Consider the following 19,629-nt stretch of genomic DNA (forward strand, 5'->3'; position numbering starts at 1 on the left):
CAAATCTCCAAACTGCCTTCCAGATATTTCCATTTGGATATTACACAGGCATCAAAAACTTAGTGCATCTAAAACACATCTAATCTTCTCTAGATGTGCTGCTTTCTTCTGTATTTCCTAGTCCGGTGAATGAGCCCATCATCTATCCGTCCAGTCTCTCCAAGTAGAAACTTGAATGTCATCCTTGACTCCTCCCTTCCTTTTTCTCTGCACTGAGTCAATTACCAGGTCCTTCTTTCCTTCACCCCAAATATCTCTCGAATCAGTCTCTTTCCATTTCCTAGAAACCAGCCTTCAAGCCACCATCGTGGTTCCTTGACAAGATCTCCACAACATTCTCATTTCCCAATTTCCAGGCGTGTCCCAACTCCTCATTCTCTACACTTCAGTCTGATGGTTTCCTCTGCCTGGAGACCTTGACCTCTCTCTACACCTCACCCCCAGTCCCTTCTCCCAATTGCTTCAGCCAGCAGCTCAGACAATGGCTTGGGAAGCTCCTTGAGAGCTGATGGAGCTCGCCATCGTATCCCCAGTATCTAGTACCCTTCTTGGCACTAAGTCAGCGCACAATGTTTTTCTGGAAGGAAGGGAAGAATGGATTCGGTTCCTACAGATAATTAGATATTTATTTTTGAAGACACACAGCCCAGAATTCATAAAAAGATAAACCTTATAAAAATCTGCCTCCTACCAAGGAAAACTTCTGCATGATGAAAGATACCTAACATCTGCAACACACCCAACAAAGAATTTGTTAAGTAGCATCTACCAAAACACTCCTAAAAATTAAAAAAAAAAAAAAAAAAGTCAAACAACTAACAGGAAGAAAACGGGCCAGAGAAATAAATAAACAATTAGCAAAAGAGGAAACACAAATGGCCAAGAAACATAGATAAGGATCATCAATCTAGCCAGTAATTAGAACAATGCAAATGAAATTAATAAAGATGGGAGTCACTTTCACCTGTCAGACAACATTCCTATTTTTCACTTGTTGGACAGTTTTGTTTCTGTACAATGATCACCTGCAGACCGTGGGCACAGAGAAATAAGCACTCTCCTTCTGATGAAGCGCATAGCAGCGAAACCCACATGCGAGGCAATTTGGCCACGAAAATTAAAACGTTTAAACACCCCTCCACCTAGAAATTTCGCTTCTTAACATCTGCCCCAAAGAAATATTTGTACATTTACATAAGGATTTATATGCAGGCACACACACACACACACACACACACACACACACACAGATTCACTACAGACTTGTCTTTATACTAAGAGCGAAAAAAACCCCAGCAACACGAGGTTATGGCTAACACTTATCACAAACGGAGTAGTGGTAACATTAGTGACTACAGCTGTGTTTCTCTTACAAAGACTAAGGTACGCCTCTTCGTACTTACTGGTTGAAAAAAAATCTCTAGGATTCTTTGGCAGAATCAAATTTAGGATAGCACTAATCCCACTTAATTTTAAAACCATAAATGTGCCTATAAATTCGTGGAAGAAGGAGCAGAAATATGCACAGCAAGTTGCTGACAGCAGTTAACCATTTTGGCAATGAGAAAGCACTGTGTGTATACTATGGTTACTACCAAAAAATTAATTCGTTAATGCAGAGGTTTTTTTTTTTTTTAAGTTTATCCTTTATTTTGAGAGAGAGCGTGAGTGGGGGAGGGGCAGAGAGAGAGGGAGTGAGAGAATCCAAAGCAGGCTCTGCACCGTCAGCGCAGAGCCCGACGTGGGGCTCGAACCCACGAAGCTGCGAGGTCATAACCTGAACTGAAAACTGAGAGTCCGACGCTTCACCGACTGGGCCACCAAGGTGCCCTCTGCAGAGGTTCTTAGGGTGGAGACGTGTAGCACGCAGACCTGAGACCTGTTTCTGGAGAGGTCCCGTGCACTGCCCGTTTCTACATCGCGAAGCCTGACGTGGCAGCCGCCGGTAATGGCTGTGAAACGAGGGTGGACTTGGAGTTTCAGCCTGTGTGCCTCTGGCTTTCCTCCGCCTCGAAAACTTACTCAGGGATCGTGGGAAAACCTCATGTTTCTCGTTCACTATCAGGAAGCTACTGGGAGCTTGGCTTCGAAGGGTACAAGCTGGGCTTCTCTTTCCTTGAATGTGATTCGCTTTGCTCTAAAAATTCGGTGGGGAGTGAAAGGGTTCAGACAACCTGAGACTCTCCTAGAGTCTTTCAAACTCATACTAATTTGTCCCCCAAATCATGATCCACCAGGAAAATACATTTTAATGCTCTGAGACTCTGAATGCCGTTCTGTGTTCTGATATCTGGAATCTTTTCGGGAAGTACTTATGATCTCCTGTAATCCTTTTTTTTCCCTCTTCCCTTTTCTTGCCTCTCTTCCTCCCTCCCTCCCTTTTTCTTCTTCTTCCTCTACTTTGTTTTTTTCATAGCTATAGATAATTTTTTAACGTTTATTTATTCATTTTGAGAGAGAGTACGAGCAGGGGTGGGGAAGACAGAGAGGGAAAGAGAATCCCAAACAGCCTCTACAGTGAGCAGTGCCCAATGTGGGGCTCGAACTCACAAACTGTGAGATCATGACCTGAGCAGAAATCCAGAGTGGGACACTTACTCGACTGAGCCACCTGGGCGCCCCTCTTCTTTATTAAAGCCATTTCCCCCCTTTCTTCCCACTTCTGTTGCTCTCTCTTTTATTTATTTAATTTTTATTTGAATATGTGTTTGGAGAACACAACAGTCTCATCTTCCTGCTAGAAGTCTTTAAGATTCTATTTTCAAACATTTCCTATTTTCGTTTGGTAATCTCCAAACTTAGACGGCTCCTGGCCGTTCATCAGATTCCTTCTGCTGCTTACATTAACATTTCATTCATTCTTCCACTTCTGTTTTTAGGGCCAGCACACTCCTACATTTCCTTGCAGTCTGAACCTTTCCTTTGTATTCTCTCTCTCATTACTGTTTTTATCTTTCCAATTTCTGACTAACCTCTACTGAGTTGTGCTTTCCTCTCCATTATCATCAGCCTCCACTTAAAAAAACAAAACAAAACAAAACTAACCTGTTCTAGGTACCTCTTCCTGACACATCCCCAGAAAGTCATACTTCTGAAGGACAAAAAAACAAAAAAACTCTACCTACAAGTAAGCCGCATCACTGCTGGCATTGTATTTTGGCATATCACTATTCTTGCATAAAGTTTAGTAGTTCTGTGCCCTCAGTCACCCAGTCTCTAAGAGAAGACTTGAGTCCCATGCTGTAAGAACCCACAGGGGACCTATCCACTAGAGGACCAGACAGGGAAGCAAGATGTCGGAGGGAACTAGTTAGAAAGATAAAAACATGGTAACAACTGTCAGAGATCACATATTTTGGAGAAATCACCTTGTTCATAAGTATCTTGAGTTTCTATGAAGGTAGACAGAATTGCCTTTGGCAAGGTGTTGGCATTCCGAGGCTTGCATAGTGGGCTCACGCTATGGGGAGCCATTTAAAATCGAGAAACCAGGGGTGCCTGGGTGGCTCAGTCGGTTGAGTGTCCGGCTTCGGCTCAGGTCACGATCTCACCATTTGTGAGTTCGAGCCCCGCGTTGGGCTCACCGCTGTCAGCTCAAGGCCTGCTTTGGATCTTCTGCCCACCTCTCCCTGCCCCTCCCCTGCTCTTCCTCTCAAAAATGAATAAACATTAAAACAAATCAAATCAAATCAAGAAAGCCTCTACTGAGTGAGATTCTCAATGGGTACGCTAGGTAAGGGCGAGGATGCTTATCAAAGTATGTAGGGGGAGCCGGAGAGCTGCTTTGCCAATCTTGGGCATGGAAAGCCCTGACTTTCCTCGTTCTCGAGTGAGAAGGCTATAATTTGGAGGGGGGCAGGGGGGGGAAAGAAGGAGAAAAAGAGTAGAAGAAGATCCTTCCTGAGATGAACAGGAATCTATTCATTATATGAAATAGTTATTGGTGCATATTCCCTGGTTATCCTAAAACTAAATGCTGTGGACAGCTATTAATATCCCTGTAGTGGAATCTGTTCCTTCTGTCTATCCAGCATCCACACCCCTCTCTTCTGGGGACAGAATCTCAACTTTCCTTTGGGCAGGGGACATACTTCGGGCCGATGAGGGTCAGGCTCACACCCAGGCCGCAGTAACCACCGAACAAGGTTGTCTCCTTGTACTGGGGTTATCATGCTGTGCAATGTAAACCTAGAGCCGCTGGGGGTCATTCCGGGGAAGACACAGTCAGACAGTGGTACCACCGTGGCACGGAGCAGAGCTGACAGATGAATTAGCCCAGACTTCTGTTACCATTGTGTCAACACCCAGGTGCAGTGATCTCTGAGTTTTTCAGTGATACAAGCTAATTAAGTTTTTCTTTTTTAATTTTTTTTTTCAACGTTTTTTATTTATTTTTGGGACAGAGAGAGACAGAGCATGAACGGGGTAGGGGCAGAGAGAGAGGGAGACACAGAATCGGAAACAGGCTCCAGGCTCCGAGCCATCAGCCCAGAGCCTGACGCGGGGCTCGAACTCACGGACCGCGAGATCGTGACCTGGCTGAAGCCGGACGTTTAACCGACTGCGCCACCCAGGCGCCCCAAGTTTTTCTTTTTTAAAAGCTTAGGTCCGTTTGAGTGGAATTTCTATCACGTGCAACCAAAGAGTCTTTCCTGGTGACAATAAGGAATGCAAAGGCTATCCCAGCAGAGGGGAAGGTGAAAGCCTAGGGTACAGCCCGTGTTCCACAGCGAGGGGCCGTTTCAGAGGCTAATGGAGACACTCCAGAACCTACGGAATGAGGCAAAACAGGGTCCTGGTCTGACACCCCAGCCCAGGTCACGCAGCACTTCAGGGCGACCCGTTCCCAGCTCTTCACCTGCCCTCTCTCTGATCTTAGCAACTTCACCATCAGAGCGAGTTCTGGGATAGGAATGGGCAACGGCTGAGCCCGAGGGAGGTTAACTTTGCAGGTGAAGGAAGAGTCGGAGAAGTCTTCGTAAGCCAAGGCCGGCCATGCACTGCTGATCCTTTGCTCGGAAAGCTTCCTCAGCGAGGGCAGGATCTAGTGTCGTGGTTTCCAAAGTGTCTACACGCTCCATTAGGAGATGTTATGCACAATTACCGGTCCAGCGACCATTCATTTGTCACTTCCACCGGGTGACTTAAAAATCTTCCATTCCACTGCCTGCCTTTGTCCAGAAGATCTTCCCTAACAACCTCTGTTTGATACCTGGAGCTAGATTTGAGAAGCATGTTGGGGAGGAGCCTGGTTGACCCCATTAAGAGTTGGGATCTTTGTCAGGGCCTGTACTGTAGGTAAAACACTGCCCTTAGTTCTAAAAGGCAGGTGGCCTTACATGCATGACAAGTGTTTGAGCCTTAAAGAAACCGGGTCCAACCGAACAGGAGAGTCACCTCCCACGACCGTGTGGGTGTCAGGGGAGTGGCTAAAGATAGATTCCTGCAACCCATTTTATTGGTAGTCTCTTCCTTCCGGGCCTCCTGAAGAATTCTCTCATAAGACTGCTGTCTCTTATGCATCTTAGAGACATAAAGGGGCAGTCGGGCTCTGTGGGCAAAGATGAACACCTATTTCGTGAGATCTAGATTTTGAGGATCCGTAGGCTTAGGCAGTGGATGGGTCAAGCCGGATTTGGTAAAGAAAAGTATGTTTTATTTATTTATTTAAAAAAAAATTTTTTTTAATGTTTATTTATTTTTGAGACAGAGAAAGACAGAGAATGAGCAGGGAAGGGGCAGAAAGAGAGGGAGACACAGAATGCGAAGCAGGCTCCAGGCTCCGTGCTGTCAGCACAGAGCCCGACGCGGGGCTGGAACTCACGAACTGTGAGATCATGACCTGAGCCGAAGTCGGGCGCTTAACCGACTGAGCCAGGCGCCCCAAGAAAAGTACGTTTTAGAGAGAAAGGAAGATGCTTGATCTAAGAAAAAAATACCACTATCTCCCCAAATGTGTTGTCCTTTCTAAAAAAAAAAAAAAATTAGGTTTACTTATTTGAGAGAGACAGAGACAGCGTGCATGGGGGAGGGGCAGAGAGAGAGGGGAAGAGAGAGAGAGAAGCCCAAGCAGGTTCCACGCTGCCAGCACAGAGCCTGACACGGGGCTCGAACCCACGAACTGTGAGATCATGACCTGAGCTGACACCAAAAGTTGGACGCTTCACTGACTGAGTGACCCCGGGCGCCCCTCTAAAAATTTTTTCATGTATCTTCCTTCTTTAGTTCTGGGGATACGAAGCAATCTTCTTTGTTCTTGTGTCGTATAATGTTGCACAGGCTGAACTAATAGCTATTTGTATGACATGTGGGCCAGGGCCAAATCAGCCTCGTCATCTGCTGTCCTTCCTCAGTCACTTAGCTACTTTCTGGCTCATTCATCGTTTGACCAACAGACTTTGAGCAACGGATCTATAGCAGCACGAGTGAGCACACGTCTTGACATTTCAGGTACGGTCCTTATTTTAAACGTTCTGCTGTACTGACCTCACATCATGATAACGATAGCCCGCGTACTGGCCAGCTTATGTGTCTTGACTCGTCTGTATTCACGTAGTCCCCGCTTCAGTTCAAAGAACCGTGTAGCTTAGGCTATAAGGCACCCGGGTAAGATCTCCGGGTATAATACAGCTGGCCTTGAGCTACCTTCTCCCAAGATCAACAAAATTAGGTTAGGGACAGGAATACAAATTATAGGAGATAAGTAAAGAATCCACAAGAGGTCTTCCGACGACTCAGGTTTCTCCTTGGAGAGGGAAGCCTCGAGATAGCATGGTTTCATGCTAATGAGAATAAACAAAGGGGGAACAGGCCAATTCGCGGCTGATACATTTTGAGGCAAGGGAAAAGCCTCCTTGGCTGATAACCACACTAAAGAGGTGATTAGTCCCTAAATTACTCTGCCACGTCTCTGCAGACCCAGCCCTGCCAGTTGCTTCCCTCGGAGAGAGTCTGTAACCTCCTCGGTGCAGTCTCCTTTTAGAAGACAAAACCTGGAATATACGATCAAGGAGGGAGAGAAGGGCTCTCCTCCCTCCCCAGGCAACAGAAAACAATGGGGCAGGGGCTTCTTGGGGAAAAGCAGGGAGGAAAGCTGTCATCTGGGCTGCGGTGGAAGAGGATTAAGGCTGCCATTCCTACAAAGCGCACGGTTAAGGGGGATCGAGGCGACAAGGTATCATTAGGCAGAAAAGGCTCTGAGGGCTAAGGACCACCATATCTATCAGGAGCAAAAGGAAAAGAGGCTTTGGCTGAAAATTGTGGCTCAAATTTCTAGACGGTCCAGGTTAAAAAAAATAGGGAAAAACTGAAGAGTCTGCTAGCAACTAAGGGGAGAATGGCAGCCGTTGTCAGGAAGACGAGGCACAAACAACATTTGGCTTGAGAATGGCGGTAGGCACAAGCTAGTGTGTGCATGTGTGTGTGTGTGTGTGTGTGTGTGTGTGTGTGCATGCTGTGCCTGTGTGTGTGCATGTGTGTGTGTGTCCACATGTCTGCGTGCATGTGCACGTGTGCTTGTGTGTGAATGTCTGTGCACGTGCCTGTGTTTGTGCATGTGCGTGTCTGTCCACATGCCTGTGTGTGTATGTGTGTGTGCATGTGTATGTGTGTGCATGTGCGTGATGGGGAGGTTGAGGGTTGGTTCTGGTCACTCTGCTTCCTAGAGAACAGTACTTAGGTCCACTCTATGCAGGAAAGAGAAGACTGTTAAATCTTCCCTGACAACCTCCTATGAATTTCAACGAGGCCAGATGAAAGCAAAAGGAAGACTGAGTAACAGCGGCTGCTACTTACGACTTACTACGTGCCTGCCGCATGCTAAGCACCTTGCATACAGGCTCTCCCTCAGTCCTTGACCAAACTCTACTGTTGCTATTTTACAGATGAAGCAATTGTCAAGTCTCGTAGGCACCGGGCAGAGTGAAGATCTGTCTCCTAAACCTGCACCTTTCCCCACACTCTACTGCTCACGTGGACATTCCCTAAAGAGCAGGTGGAACGAAGGAGCGGGTAGGCAACCATCCTCACTCACAGAGCAAGGGACCGCGGAGCCCCCGATAGGAACCGAATCCCTCCGAAAACTCAGTCCTAAGGCTATGCCCAAACTCAGCAGCTGTCAGGTGCACCTGTTTTACCGCCGGAGAAGTAATCCCCAGCTCTCCCTCCTTATCCTCCCGAAATTGGAAGACAGTAGCACGGAGGATGGAAGGATGGGCGCAACAGGGGAAAGAATGATTTCTTAACCAAGGGCCTACACTGGGTGGCCTATCGCGATTCTCTAGCCGGCTGTGACGTTTAGGATGAAAAGACGCCGAGAACGCAGCTTCAGGGAGATTGTTTTCTTTCCTTCCTATTTGACTTTTCTCCACCCCCGCCTTTCACCCGGAGAGCCTGCGAAGTGCCCCGCGTTGTTTTGGAACGTTTAGTTATTAAAACACTGCCTGCGCTGTGGTGAGGAGAGTCGTCACCTGGAGGTGAGGCAAAGCAATGGAGAACAACGGACTTCATATAGTAAGCAGCGTGGTTCCCTTGCCTTTTCCTTGGATGAGAATCCGCTTGCATTTGTTTCAGAGAAAACAGCAAAATCACTCTATCGGCGCGCCTGTGGTTTTCAGTCCACGTCACGTACGGGGATCGGGTTTTTTTGGCACCCAGGTAATAACTGTGTAACTTACGAACCCGCGCTCTGGCACGCACTCGTTTTCACGCTCGGCATCGCTTACCTCCTTCGTTGTCCTTACTGTCTGTGCAGAGAGTCTCCATGGCCACATCACATCCCGCTCCTCTCCACCCTGGCTGGCAGACACAATGCCAGCCGTTTTGGTCCAGCGTGCATCTCCCATTACTGTTGCACAGACCAGGACAACCCTCTGTCAAAGGAGACAAAGAAGGAAAACACAAGCGATTTGAGGATTGAACGTTTTCGCACCTGAAATAAACAGATAAGGGACACTTAGTGGGAACAGGCCTTTGTAAACAGCACAAATACTGTAATTGCACATGGATAGAAACAGCAACAGTCTCTAAGGAATCTAATTCTTATCCAAGTGGCATCTTTGATTGGCCTGACCCTTGAGACACCACTTACCTGTGCAGGACAGAAATATATGCGACAATCCACTAACTAGCTGCGGGCCAGACAAAATTAACTTAATTTTTTTTTTTTTTTCCTTTGGCAAAGCAGCAAGGTTGATTGTATGGTGTGAAAAAGCACCTTGACAAGGTAATTTCAGAATCCCTGGCATAGATTTTCGATGTTGTAAACGGTAGCGGTCACCCATCAGGACGTGCCTTCTTAAAGCACCTTGTTGCTTTAAAAAATTCCCTCTAAATTCAGAAGCATGGAAGCCGGTATGAGGACGGGAACGATGTTAACAAGAGAACGTTAATTTTATCTGGCCTCAGAGTTGCCGTACCTTCATGTGAAATTACAGTGCATTAAATAGGTGCACAAAGTATAGGCCAGGATTGATGACTATACTTTATGCCAAGAGTACATTCCTTTTCACAGAATAAGCAAAGCCCAGGAAATAGTGAAGCAGCTTTAGCGTCTATTCTAACAAACATCAGGATTCAGGCTGCATACGGATGGGACAGGACCGACAGGATTTCCAACTAAATGTAATAGCTGTGCATATTTGATTACTTAGGACGGACAAAATGAAATACCATAAGGACCACAATAAAACATTGAGAGACTGAACAAAAACACGGTAGTGACGTGCTTCAAGACAGATAGCGAAGAGTGATATTTTGTGACAATCTCCCTAAGGCTTTTATGCTGTTACCTTTATATCCTATCTTGTCTGCTTTTATGGGCAAGGAGGGAAAATTTGGGAAACAATTAAAATAATTTAATATATCCAAAATCTATAATTGTTTCAGTCTAACATGACATTAAAAAAAAAAAAAACAATTTTTGCCACTTCCTACTGATGATATCTGGCAGCCAAATGATCTGTTTATGAGGATGACACTTAGGTAAATTCCGGTCTCTGGTGTTCTGGTCTATGAGTGTGATGGGACACTGACAGAAACAAGGATAGAAATGCTCCAAAATTATAAGAATAATGGGCTATTAATCAGAACTCTTTGGACTGAATTATTCATAATTTGGCGCGAAATACATAGTGGCCCAAAGTGCTTGCTATAGCCACTGGGGTTTGTTACCCGGCTTCTTATAATTAGAATGCTACTCTTGTCTCGGTGACGAAATTTAAGGGAACGATCTGTTTAAAGATGTTTGTTTTATGTCTGTATTAAAAGAGTTATTCATATATCGGTTTCCCCTCCTCCACTGTGGCACTTGAAATGAAAATATCTCCAAGAGCCAGTCTGTCTCTTAAGATTAGAGCTAATAGACAGAAGAGTGTTCTGACAGTCTCTTGTGGCAGGGTAAAACGAAATTATACTTATGGATACCATCAGGTCAGGATAGGATTAATTCTGCTGCTTCTTTTCTTTCAGACAATTACCATCTGCATTTATGGATTTTCAATACCTAAAAGGTGAATTTTCCTTCCAAACGTTTTTGTTTTATTTTTAACGACAAAGGAAGATTTAATCGTCCCACTGACAGGCGCCGCAGCTAACTGCACGCACCCAAGAGTTATTATATGAAAGCCCGGATATTGCCAGGAATATTGTCATATTCTAATGAAAAGCACAAACAAGGAATAGAAAATAGGTAATCTGAGGAGAAAGGGGGAGGGAGTTTTCCCTTCTGAAAAAATAGTTTCCACCTATTTCTACGAGAACTGAAGAGACGAGAATCTGCTGTTTTCTGCTGAGCCATGTTATCATTTCTGTTTTACGGAATGCACGGTAATTTTGTTGTTTCTCAGAAAATAACAGAACATAAATTATGATATCACATATATTTTGAAACATTTAGAAGAAGCCAAAGAAGTTTCCATATAAGGATAAATGAGATTGCTCTCAACATATATTATCCAGAATCTTCTTTAGATTGACAATTTCTTATTCTGTGATAAGAGAGTAAGCGTTTGTGATTCTTCAAGGCAGAATTTAAGGCTCATTAGCTGAACTGCCAACAGCGAAGCTCTTAAGGCAAAAAAAAAAAAAAAAAAAAAAAAGAAAGAAAGAAACATAAACAAAAAACAGCAAATATACTGTTATCTTCAGTTTTTGGTTCCAGTGAAAACTAATGCTCTTACATAGGGATGAAATCTGTGATAACCCAAAATTATAAAAATGAGACACAGACACTGAAGTCTCAGTCCTTTAAATCCAAGGCATTTCACATAATGTAAGCCTCATTTATAATTTACAAAAATATGCATGAGAAACAGTCTAATTTCATACCTAGTATGATCTGATACACAGTTATATAGAGATATATATGGAGATATGTCAACAAAGAGCAAGTATACAGTACCTTTAACTATCTTATCCAAATAGTGAGCTTGAGAAATTAAAAAGGAAAAAAAAGAACAGACAGACATTTCAGAAGTGTCACATGGGACAAGGAAATTTTCAGAATTTACATGCAAATTGAGTAGCTGCAGCCGACATAAGATTCACATCACACGACAGAGATGTACTTCATGATCTTCTAACACTGCAATATATCCACGTTTCAGCTCATGTGGTCATGATTCCAGGAAACACTCCGCATGTGCAAGGACAGTATGCAGGTAACACTACCTTTCCCAGGTGAGTTGGAATGCCCCCACCCTGCTCCGTCTTGAGATTATCCTTTAATGGCTAAGGAGAACAAATGGAATTAATTCTTTGTACTTACGAAATTGGGAAATTTACAACGGCGAGGGCTCTTTTCACTAAAGAAGTTGGGAAATTTACAACTATGAGGGCCACAAAGAAACTTTTAGGGAGGGTAGAAATTAATTCTAACGTTTGCAAGTTCGTTTTTAGCAAAGTAGTTTCTTAAGGGTTGCACAATGAAGGGCGAAAAGGACCACATGGGAGCCCTGGAGGAACCATTTACGCGTGTTCTGATGCTGTCTTTCTTCAACCTGAGAGATGAACCCACAGAAATCGTGCTTCCCTCACCTTCTGTCTCGAATGACTTGTGGATTTACATATTATCAAACTTCCGCGTTGAATAAACAAAAAAGGGAGGTAATTTTGAATCCTTGAGCAAATGGAGCAAACTTACTATACTATGAAAAAGGCACGTGTACACTGTGCAGAGAATGATTACCCAGCAGCCCTTGACCACACAGAGGATGGGCAGTGACGCATCGCATACGTGGTCAGTCCGTGAGGAAATACAGACTGTTCCAAGGTCCTGTTTCTTTTCAGGATCCAGCCTGGAATAAGCTGTTTCTCACAACCGCTCTGTAGAAACAGGATTAAGACTGGAGTCTTTCACTGGACCTGTCCATTTAATCTTTCATGAGGTTACAATGAGGCTACACCTTTTCTCTTGAACAGAGGCAGAAATACCTCTCTTGGGCTTCACCAGCAGAGAGACGTAATATATTCTTAATAAGCCTGAAATCTGCCTGCTTTGTCAAAATTCATACATCTTTAATGATCTAAAATTGCTTTTCAAAGATGCTTCTGTTGATTATTTTTCGTTACTGACACATGCAAGTGAAAACCGAACTCCTAACAGAATGATTTAAGCTCTAACAGGTTTGGTAGTTCTGTCGTGTGCAGAAACAAAACCGTAAACGCTTCTGACACATGTGTGCCCGTGGATGTAAAAGGATTCTTCATGTTGCCACAGGACTCCATTAGAGGCTTCTGAATTGCATTTAAAAATAAGTGTGTTCATAACTAATTGACAACATACTGCAGGGGAAATTAAGGTGAGGCAACACTCTCAGGTACTACTCGGAAATTATAACTTAATAAAACAATTCTATTTTCAAACGTTAAAGCAAAAACGTACCATTGGATAACATCATTCATGTAACTTCTCAATAATCCCTTCCGAACACTATATAATCTAGGAGAGCCTCATAATAGCTCCACTGATGATCTAAACAGAAACAAAGTGCCTTTAAAAACTCTGGAGTTTCTGATTCAGATAGGGTAGTACTTTTGGAGGAATTCTGAATTTATAAAAAGTCATCACGCGGATCTAGCTGGAGAGCTGTTTGCTTTTACATTGGGTCCACTTCAGTTAATGCAACCAAAATAAGGAATGTAATTAATTCTGATCTGGATTAGTAGTTTGAAAGGAGGAATGAATTATTTCTAATCCAGCCAATCCCATTATCTTAGCAAACAATCAATTACACAAAACAGTGGTTTGATTAAAAGTAACGGCAGGTTTCTCATCAGGTCAAGAGAACAACAAAAGTGGTGATGAAATCAGAAAATATATTTAAAATGTATAGCAGGTTAAAATTCATATGCCACTTTAAATATGAAAAATGCTTAACATAAATAAATTTTGCAAACGGTTAAAACCCAACCAAAAGAATAATATCTGTACTGAGAAAGAGATACTAAGATTTGACATTTGCATTTTATATCCTAGGGAATAACTGTGAGGTGTTAGTTTAAAACTAATGGAGAAAAGGGGTAAAAACCACCACGTGTATTTTGTCCTTGAAGATTAACATTTCTGACACTACCACAAAAGGCTCGTGTTGCAGAATAAAGATGTTAAAAGGAGATGTCGATAGATGGGGTTCATATGATTATTAAAAATCATAATTGCAACAATAAAAACATCATTAGATAAGCCACGACAGGAAATAATCAGAAAAATGCAGGCACGTCGTACGAAGCCATTAGGAACAATAATCGTAAAAATAATACAGTATATTTAAAAATTAATATTCCTAACAGTTGCTGAAATGCACATTAAGTTGCAAAAAAATTTCTTTGAAAACGAATGAGTGTATTCTGACACCAAAACCAAGTCCTTCCTATTAGACCTACTCACCAAAAGTTTCAAATTTGTTTTATAGAAGAAAACTCTTATAAAAATGAGTGCCAGACATATAAAATGGAGCCCTTTTAAAAAACTATTCTCCACTAAAATGTTGTATTCATAAAACACTTTCCCGGGAGTTTCAATTATTTATCTTTTAAAAAGACCCATGTGGGAATACGGGGTGGGGGGGTATTACCGTATTTCCTGTAAGACAGTGATTCTTAATCTTTCTGGGGTCTCGGGTCAGTGAGAAAAGTAGCAGGAGTTACAGACTCTCCCCTGAGAAACAATGCACACAATGCACACACAAAATGCTATGATTTTTAGCTCTTCCATGGGCTCTGGTTCTATAAATCGTAGACTGTGAACACTTGTCTGATGTATTAACGATTTCCAAATTTCTCGTTCTGCTCCAGGTCCCTGTCCCGGTTCACGATAATCCAGGGGACACACATGAAGTGCCGTGATCCCAGCTCTCCTCCCTGAGGATGATAACAGAGGCTGACTTTGCGCCAGGTACTGCTCTAAGCGCTCTCTATCTCTCATTTGATCTCTCCCACAACCCTGCGATATAAATACAGCTGATACAGTAAGTGCAGATGCAGAGACTGAAGAGGGAGAGACATGTGTGCAAGGTCACAGCCTAGCAATCTCGGTCAGCATGCCTCTTCCGGCTCGCAAGTACTTTGCAATTATTCCCGACCTAACAGGAAATAGATACTACTTTCTCATCGGCCATAGGGTGCTTCTGCTGTCTCCTAGCTGCCTCCTACACGGCTTCCTTGGGAAATGGCCCGGTGGATCTGACGTAAATGGCAGAATGCAGACGAGTGAGTGTCTTTCAGACGTCAGAGCTATTTCTTGGTCTTCATTGTCTACTGTCTCTCTTTCCGAATACATTCAGATCCACAGTCATCTCTAGAATGTAACACATGAGACGACGAGTCGGGTTTCGAGCCCACGCGTTGGCGGTCCCTGGTCTACTTGCTGGATCAGGTGGGCAAAGACTCTGCGAAACCGTAGATGTGGAAGAAAGGTTTGGGTCATCACAAATATTTTCGTGATGGGATTAGCCCATAAACCTCCAGGATCACCAAAGCAAATGAGTGGTACTGTGTCCTTTTCATAGACTCCCCTCTGGGTACTTCTTTTCAAAAAGAACGATTTCTCTTTTCAAAGCCCCTGATGACCGTATCTTCCCACTTCATGTTTTGGGGACGATGAATGGAGGTGCACACAAAATGATCTACTCTTGTCTGTACCCCTTTCTAACGATCTGGAGTCTAAGGCCCCTTAGGAGGGACCTTGCTCATATTTAGTCCTGTACGGTTTTAATGTGTAGACTAGAAAGGAATAGCAACACTTTTGGAATTTCTACCTATAGGTTGTCGCCTCGTCTGCTTATCTATCAAAATTATGGGCACCCTCCTCCCTCCATTTCCTTTGGTTATCTGATTCTTCCTTTTTTTTCTCCCTGAGCGCTTCTCATGGAAGAAGTCCAGGGGTATGATCACAAGGGCAAATGTAAAAGGAGAAGGGTTGAATCAAGAGCTAGCTGTGATCAGTTCATTAAGAGATGCCATAAAAATACAAGGCTTTATTGATATGTAGATAGAGGAGACCGAATGTGTAAATCTCCATTAGAAATGTCAACTCCAAGGCCATGCTAACTCCCATATTCCCACTGGCTGGCTCACAAGGGACTCTTAATATCTGCTGAACAAAATGATTAAATGTACTTATTATGGCGGCTCTAGGGTGTCTTACACGTGTTTGCAGCTTTTGAAGAAATTCTTTGAATAATACAGACACAGATATATGATGAATAACAGTAATACTTTTTGAGAAAGAACCACGTGTGAGCAATACCTCATTTCCTAAACCCTCCCCCTCCTTGACGCACCTGTTCCTCTCCCTTCGTGCAATCCATCCACCCCAATTACACACAGTAGTATTAACAATAAATACCATTTGCTACTCCAGGTGCTGAAAACCATGCCAAGCACTGTACATGAGACGCTGACTTAACCGTCACCACCTACAGGGTGACAGGTACTTTTATTATCTTCCCTGGTTCACAAATGAAGAAACCGAGGTACAGTGAAATAACTTCCTCAAGGTCAAAATGCTAGCGAGTGGCAACACCAAAATACCAACCAGGCGGTCCGTGGCCACAGACTTAATAAATAAGCTATATTTACAAGAGTCAGAACGGCGTACCCACGTAAGGTAGATTAGAAGCATCATCTGTTTATGGAATGGTTGATAAATTTACTTGAATGAAAACATAAGACGAAGAAAAAACCCCGTGGAAATCATTAATTCAACACTGGCAATTAAAGGGGGGCCCAGGAAGTAAGATCAGAATCCAAACTAATTTGAAATATCAACCTATTGACACAGCTTCATAAGTAAGAGTACCTTATGTAGACTCAAGAAAGCTTTATGATATATGCTATAACCTGTTCATAAAACCCAAAGTTGGAAAAACCAATTGGCAAGATATTAAGACTGAGGGATAAAACCAGGAAAAACTTAAAGCAAGTGAGTTTGAACAACAAAAGGACAGCGGTAGTTCAGTTAAGGTAAAATTCTGTACAAGGAAATATCTTTTGAGTGGTGATCCTAAAGATAGTTGCCCATTTAAATATGAGGTCAAAGGAGTATATATGTCTGCTTTGAGGAAGAACTGGGATATTTGGAGGTCTACACAGAATATGATTAAGGCCAAGTTTGCTTTCCTTTTACTGTCAAAGGGATTCTTCAAAACACAAAGAAGAAACAAAGGCAAACCAAGTTGGTTGTATATACGTTAGACACCTCCCAAGGGAAAAATAGAAATAGTCTGTGTATACGTAGTTGCTGATGCGTATGGTTATGAACTACTCGCATTGTTTTCACTGTCGACAATATGCTTGGTTGGAGCGTATTAAACAGAACAGTATTTTCACTGGGCCACTGAATGGACTCCTGGGCAGAGCCCAGACATAGGCAAATAACACCGAATCCGGAAGCTGGAAGTATTTCTCAGTTTAATTACAACATTAAAATCTTAAGGGCCCGTCTTCAAGAGAGGATAATTCAATCAGATGGGCACATAATGAAATACAGACATATTCTCCACTATGGCGATTACTGCAACGTCCTTGGAATCGAGGACACATTTTAATTTAGCATTGTGTGTCTCCTCATTCTTTATGACACAGACTTAAAAAAATGATTCACATTAGTATCTCATTAAAGTTGTAAGTAGGTATCCTTCTTAGGTTATTCACTACCAGTTCCTGGAGGATGACAGAAAAGCAACAATCTGCAATAAGTACATATTAAATCCATTTATTCCAACCAGTGAGTGTTTAAATCAGTGTGCAAGCTGCACACCCATTGGTTCCACGTTCCTTGACTGGGGCCCACTGCCAATTACGGATTACCTTGTCGTAAAGGATTATGGCAGCGATGTAATTTTACATTCCATAAAACAATTTACTCGGGCCCCTGACAATATGTTCTCCCTCGCCATAAAATTCTCAATCTAAGACCGGGATAAAACATCACAAGAATTTTATCCTCTTTAGAAGAGTCACTAAACTTGAACTGTAACGACTAGAAAGTGAGGCCGTGCCAGCAAAGAAAAACAGTTCGTGTATGTTTGTGGACGCGCGCACGTGCACGTGTTGTTTCAAAGAGCTCTCGCGCCCCTAAAATCGGCAATGCGCTTTTGAAAACAACCTGTTTCAAATAAATTGTTTCTGAAACTTCACATATTTTATTCCTTTTGTGGGTTGGAAATGTGGCGAACAAAGTATCTGTACAAATACACTGCTTCTTCCGCGCAGCTGCCCACGCGAAATACCACTTTTCAGTTTGGAACACTAACCTGAGACCTTCTAAAAGAGTGAAATAATATTTTCCCTGATTTAAATCAGTCCAGAAAAAAAAAATAGGTTCTATGGAAAAGGTGCTCTGCCAGAAACCAAATTTTATAAAGTTAGCCTTGCTGGGCAAAGTGCCATCAGAAGCTGCAAAGCTCTGTAAGGGTAACGGATAGAAAAATATTTGGTATTTTCCTTCCGCGCAGAATTTCCTGCCTGACCATGAGCTACGTCCACATGATGGAGCAGCACGGGGACACTCAAGAGTCCACACGGCACACTCACTAACGCTGGCACGGACACAGCCACGCAAAGAGATGAGCATTGGTTAGCGTGGGATACGGCCGGCTTGGGGTGGTCTTTGCACACGGCACGACTTCAGCCCCGGGGCCATACATGTAACCACGTCAGTAGCACGTTTGTACTGCCTGTCTGGGTTCACTGCACGACATAAACAAAACCACACTTTCTGAGGATTTCCTAGATTGAAAAATAATCAGGCTATGTTTTAGTGCCCTGACTGGGGACCGAAACTACCCAGAGACAGCTCTTAACATTAATCAATACAAACGGTAACGCGAATATTTTTCACGCTAGATGACTATTCGGCTCTTCAATTGATACGATGAACTTGGTTTTGCCAATTATTAGGGTGGTGTTTGTGTGCTCCAAGCCAGTCCAGTGGCAGGAAACCATAAAAATAACCCACTGATCTGATCAATTGCAATGCATATAATTTCTTGGTTGCGTTAGTTTTGCCTGTGCATAAAATTTAATATTTGAGAAAAATGCACAGAATAAGACTTGTAAATAATTGTGCAAAATACATCGGGTCTTCCTCTTACTGGTTTTCTCGAACATATCAGGAAAAACAATAAAAACATAACTGAACAATCTTTACCTCCCCTAGGACAAATGGTAACTTCTTTTGGGAAAGTCATAGATAAATCATAGATGCATCAAAAGTGATTTACAGGGGCCCCTGGGTGGCTCAGTCGGTTAAGTGTGCGACTTTGGCTCAGGTCATGATCTCGCGGTCCGTGAGTTCGAGCCCCGCGTCGGGCTCTGTGCTGACAGCTCAGAGCCTGGAGCCTGTTTCAGATTCTGTGTCTCCCTCTCTCTCTGACCCTCCCCTGTTCATGCTCTGTCTGTCTCTGTCTCAAAAATAAATAAACATTAAAAAATAAAATTAAAAAAAAGTGATTACAGAGATAAATCTATCTCATAGATGTATCTCATAGATGCATAGATGCATCAAAAGTGATTTACAGAGATTTTATTGGTGGGTGACAGAAGAGTGTGCACAGAAGTTTAAACTTGGGTTTTGGGGGGTGTCTGGGTGGCTCAGTCAGTTAAGCGCTCGACTTTGGCTCAGGTCACGATCTCACGATTTGTGGGTTTGAGCCCCGTGTCGGCTGTGCTGACAGCTTGGAGCCTGGAGCTTCAAGTTCTGTGTCTCAAGTTCTGTGTCTCTCTCTCTCTGCCCCTCCCCCACTCGCACTCTGTCTCTCTCAAAAATAAACAAATGTTAAAAAAAAAAAAATACATTTGCATGTTGAGCACTACACTTTGCCGGTACTGGTCAAGTACCGGTCTACACATGGGTCAGCCTACTCATTTCAGCCGAGAAAAAAATGCGAAGTAAGTTTAAATTCTGGAAGGAGGCATGTAGAGTCTTCTATCATGGGTTACAATTTTCTTCGATCTTTCACAATATAAATTAATTTTCCTCAAGCTGTTCCTGTTGCTGCGGTTGGTACTCTTATCTTGGCAAACCATGGGTCCAGTCATCAGTTATAATTTAAATTTTGCTGAACTAAAGACGTGAACACGTAATCACTGAGACATCGCTGACATCATTTGTTACCGCACAACAGCCAA

The 19,629-nt window shown here is 43.1% G+C and overlaps 1 protein-coding gene across 1 annotated transcript in view; it reads right to left on the reverse strand.

The window, feature by feature from the left end:
* TENM3 (teneurin transmembrane protein 3) overlaps nt 1-19,629 on the reverse strand; it is a 294,059-nt gene that overhangs the window by 70,887 nt on the left and 203,543 nt on the right. The window contains exon 11 of the mRNA XM_049631792.1: nt 8,724-8,870. Coding sequence (XP_049487749.1) covers nt 8,724-8,870 — 147 coding nt within the window. The remainder of the gene's footprint in view (nt 1-8,723; nt 8,871-19,629) is intronic.

This window comes from Panthera uncia, chromosome B1 (genome assembly GCF_023721935.1).
Source record: "Panthera uncia isolate 11264 chromosome B1, Puncia_PCG_1.0, whole genome shotgun sequence".
NCBI classification, from domain to species: domain Eukaryota; kingdom Metazoa; phylum Chordata; class Mammalia; order Carnivora; family Felidae; genus Panthera; species Panthera uncia.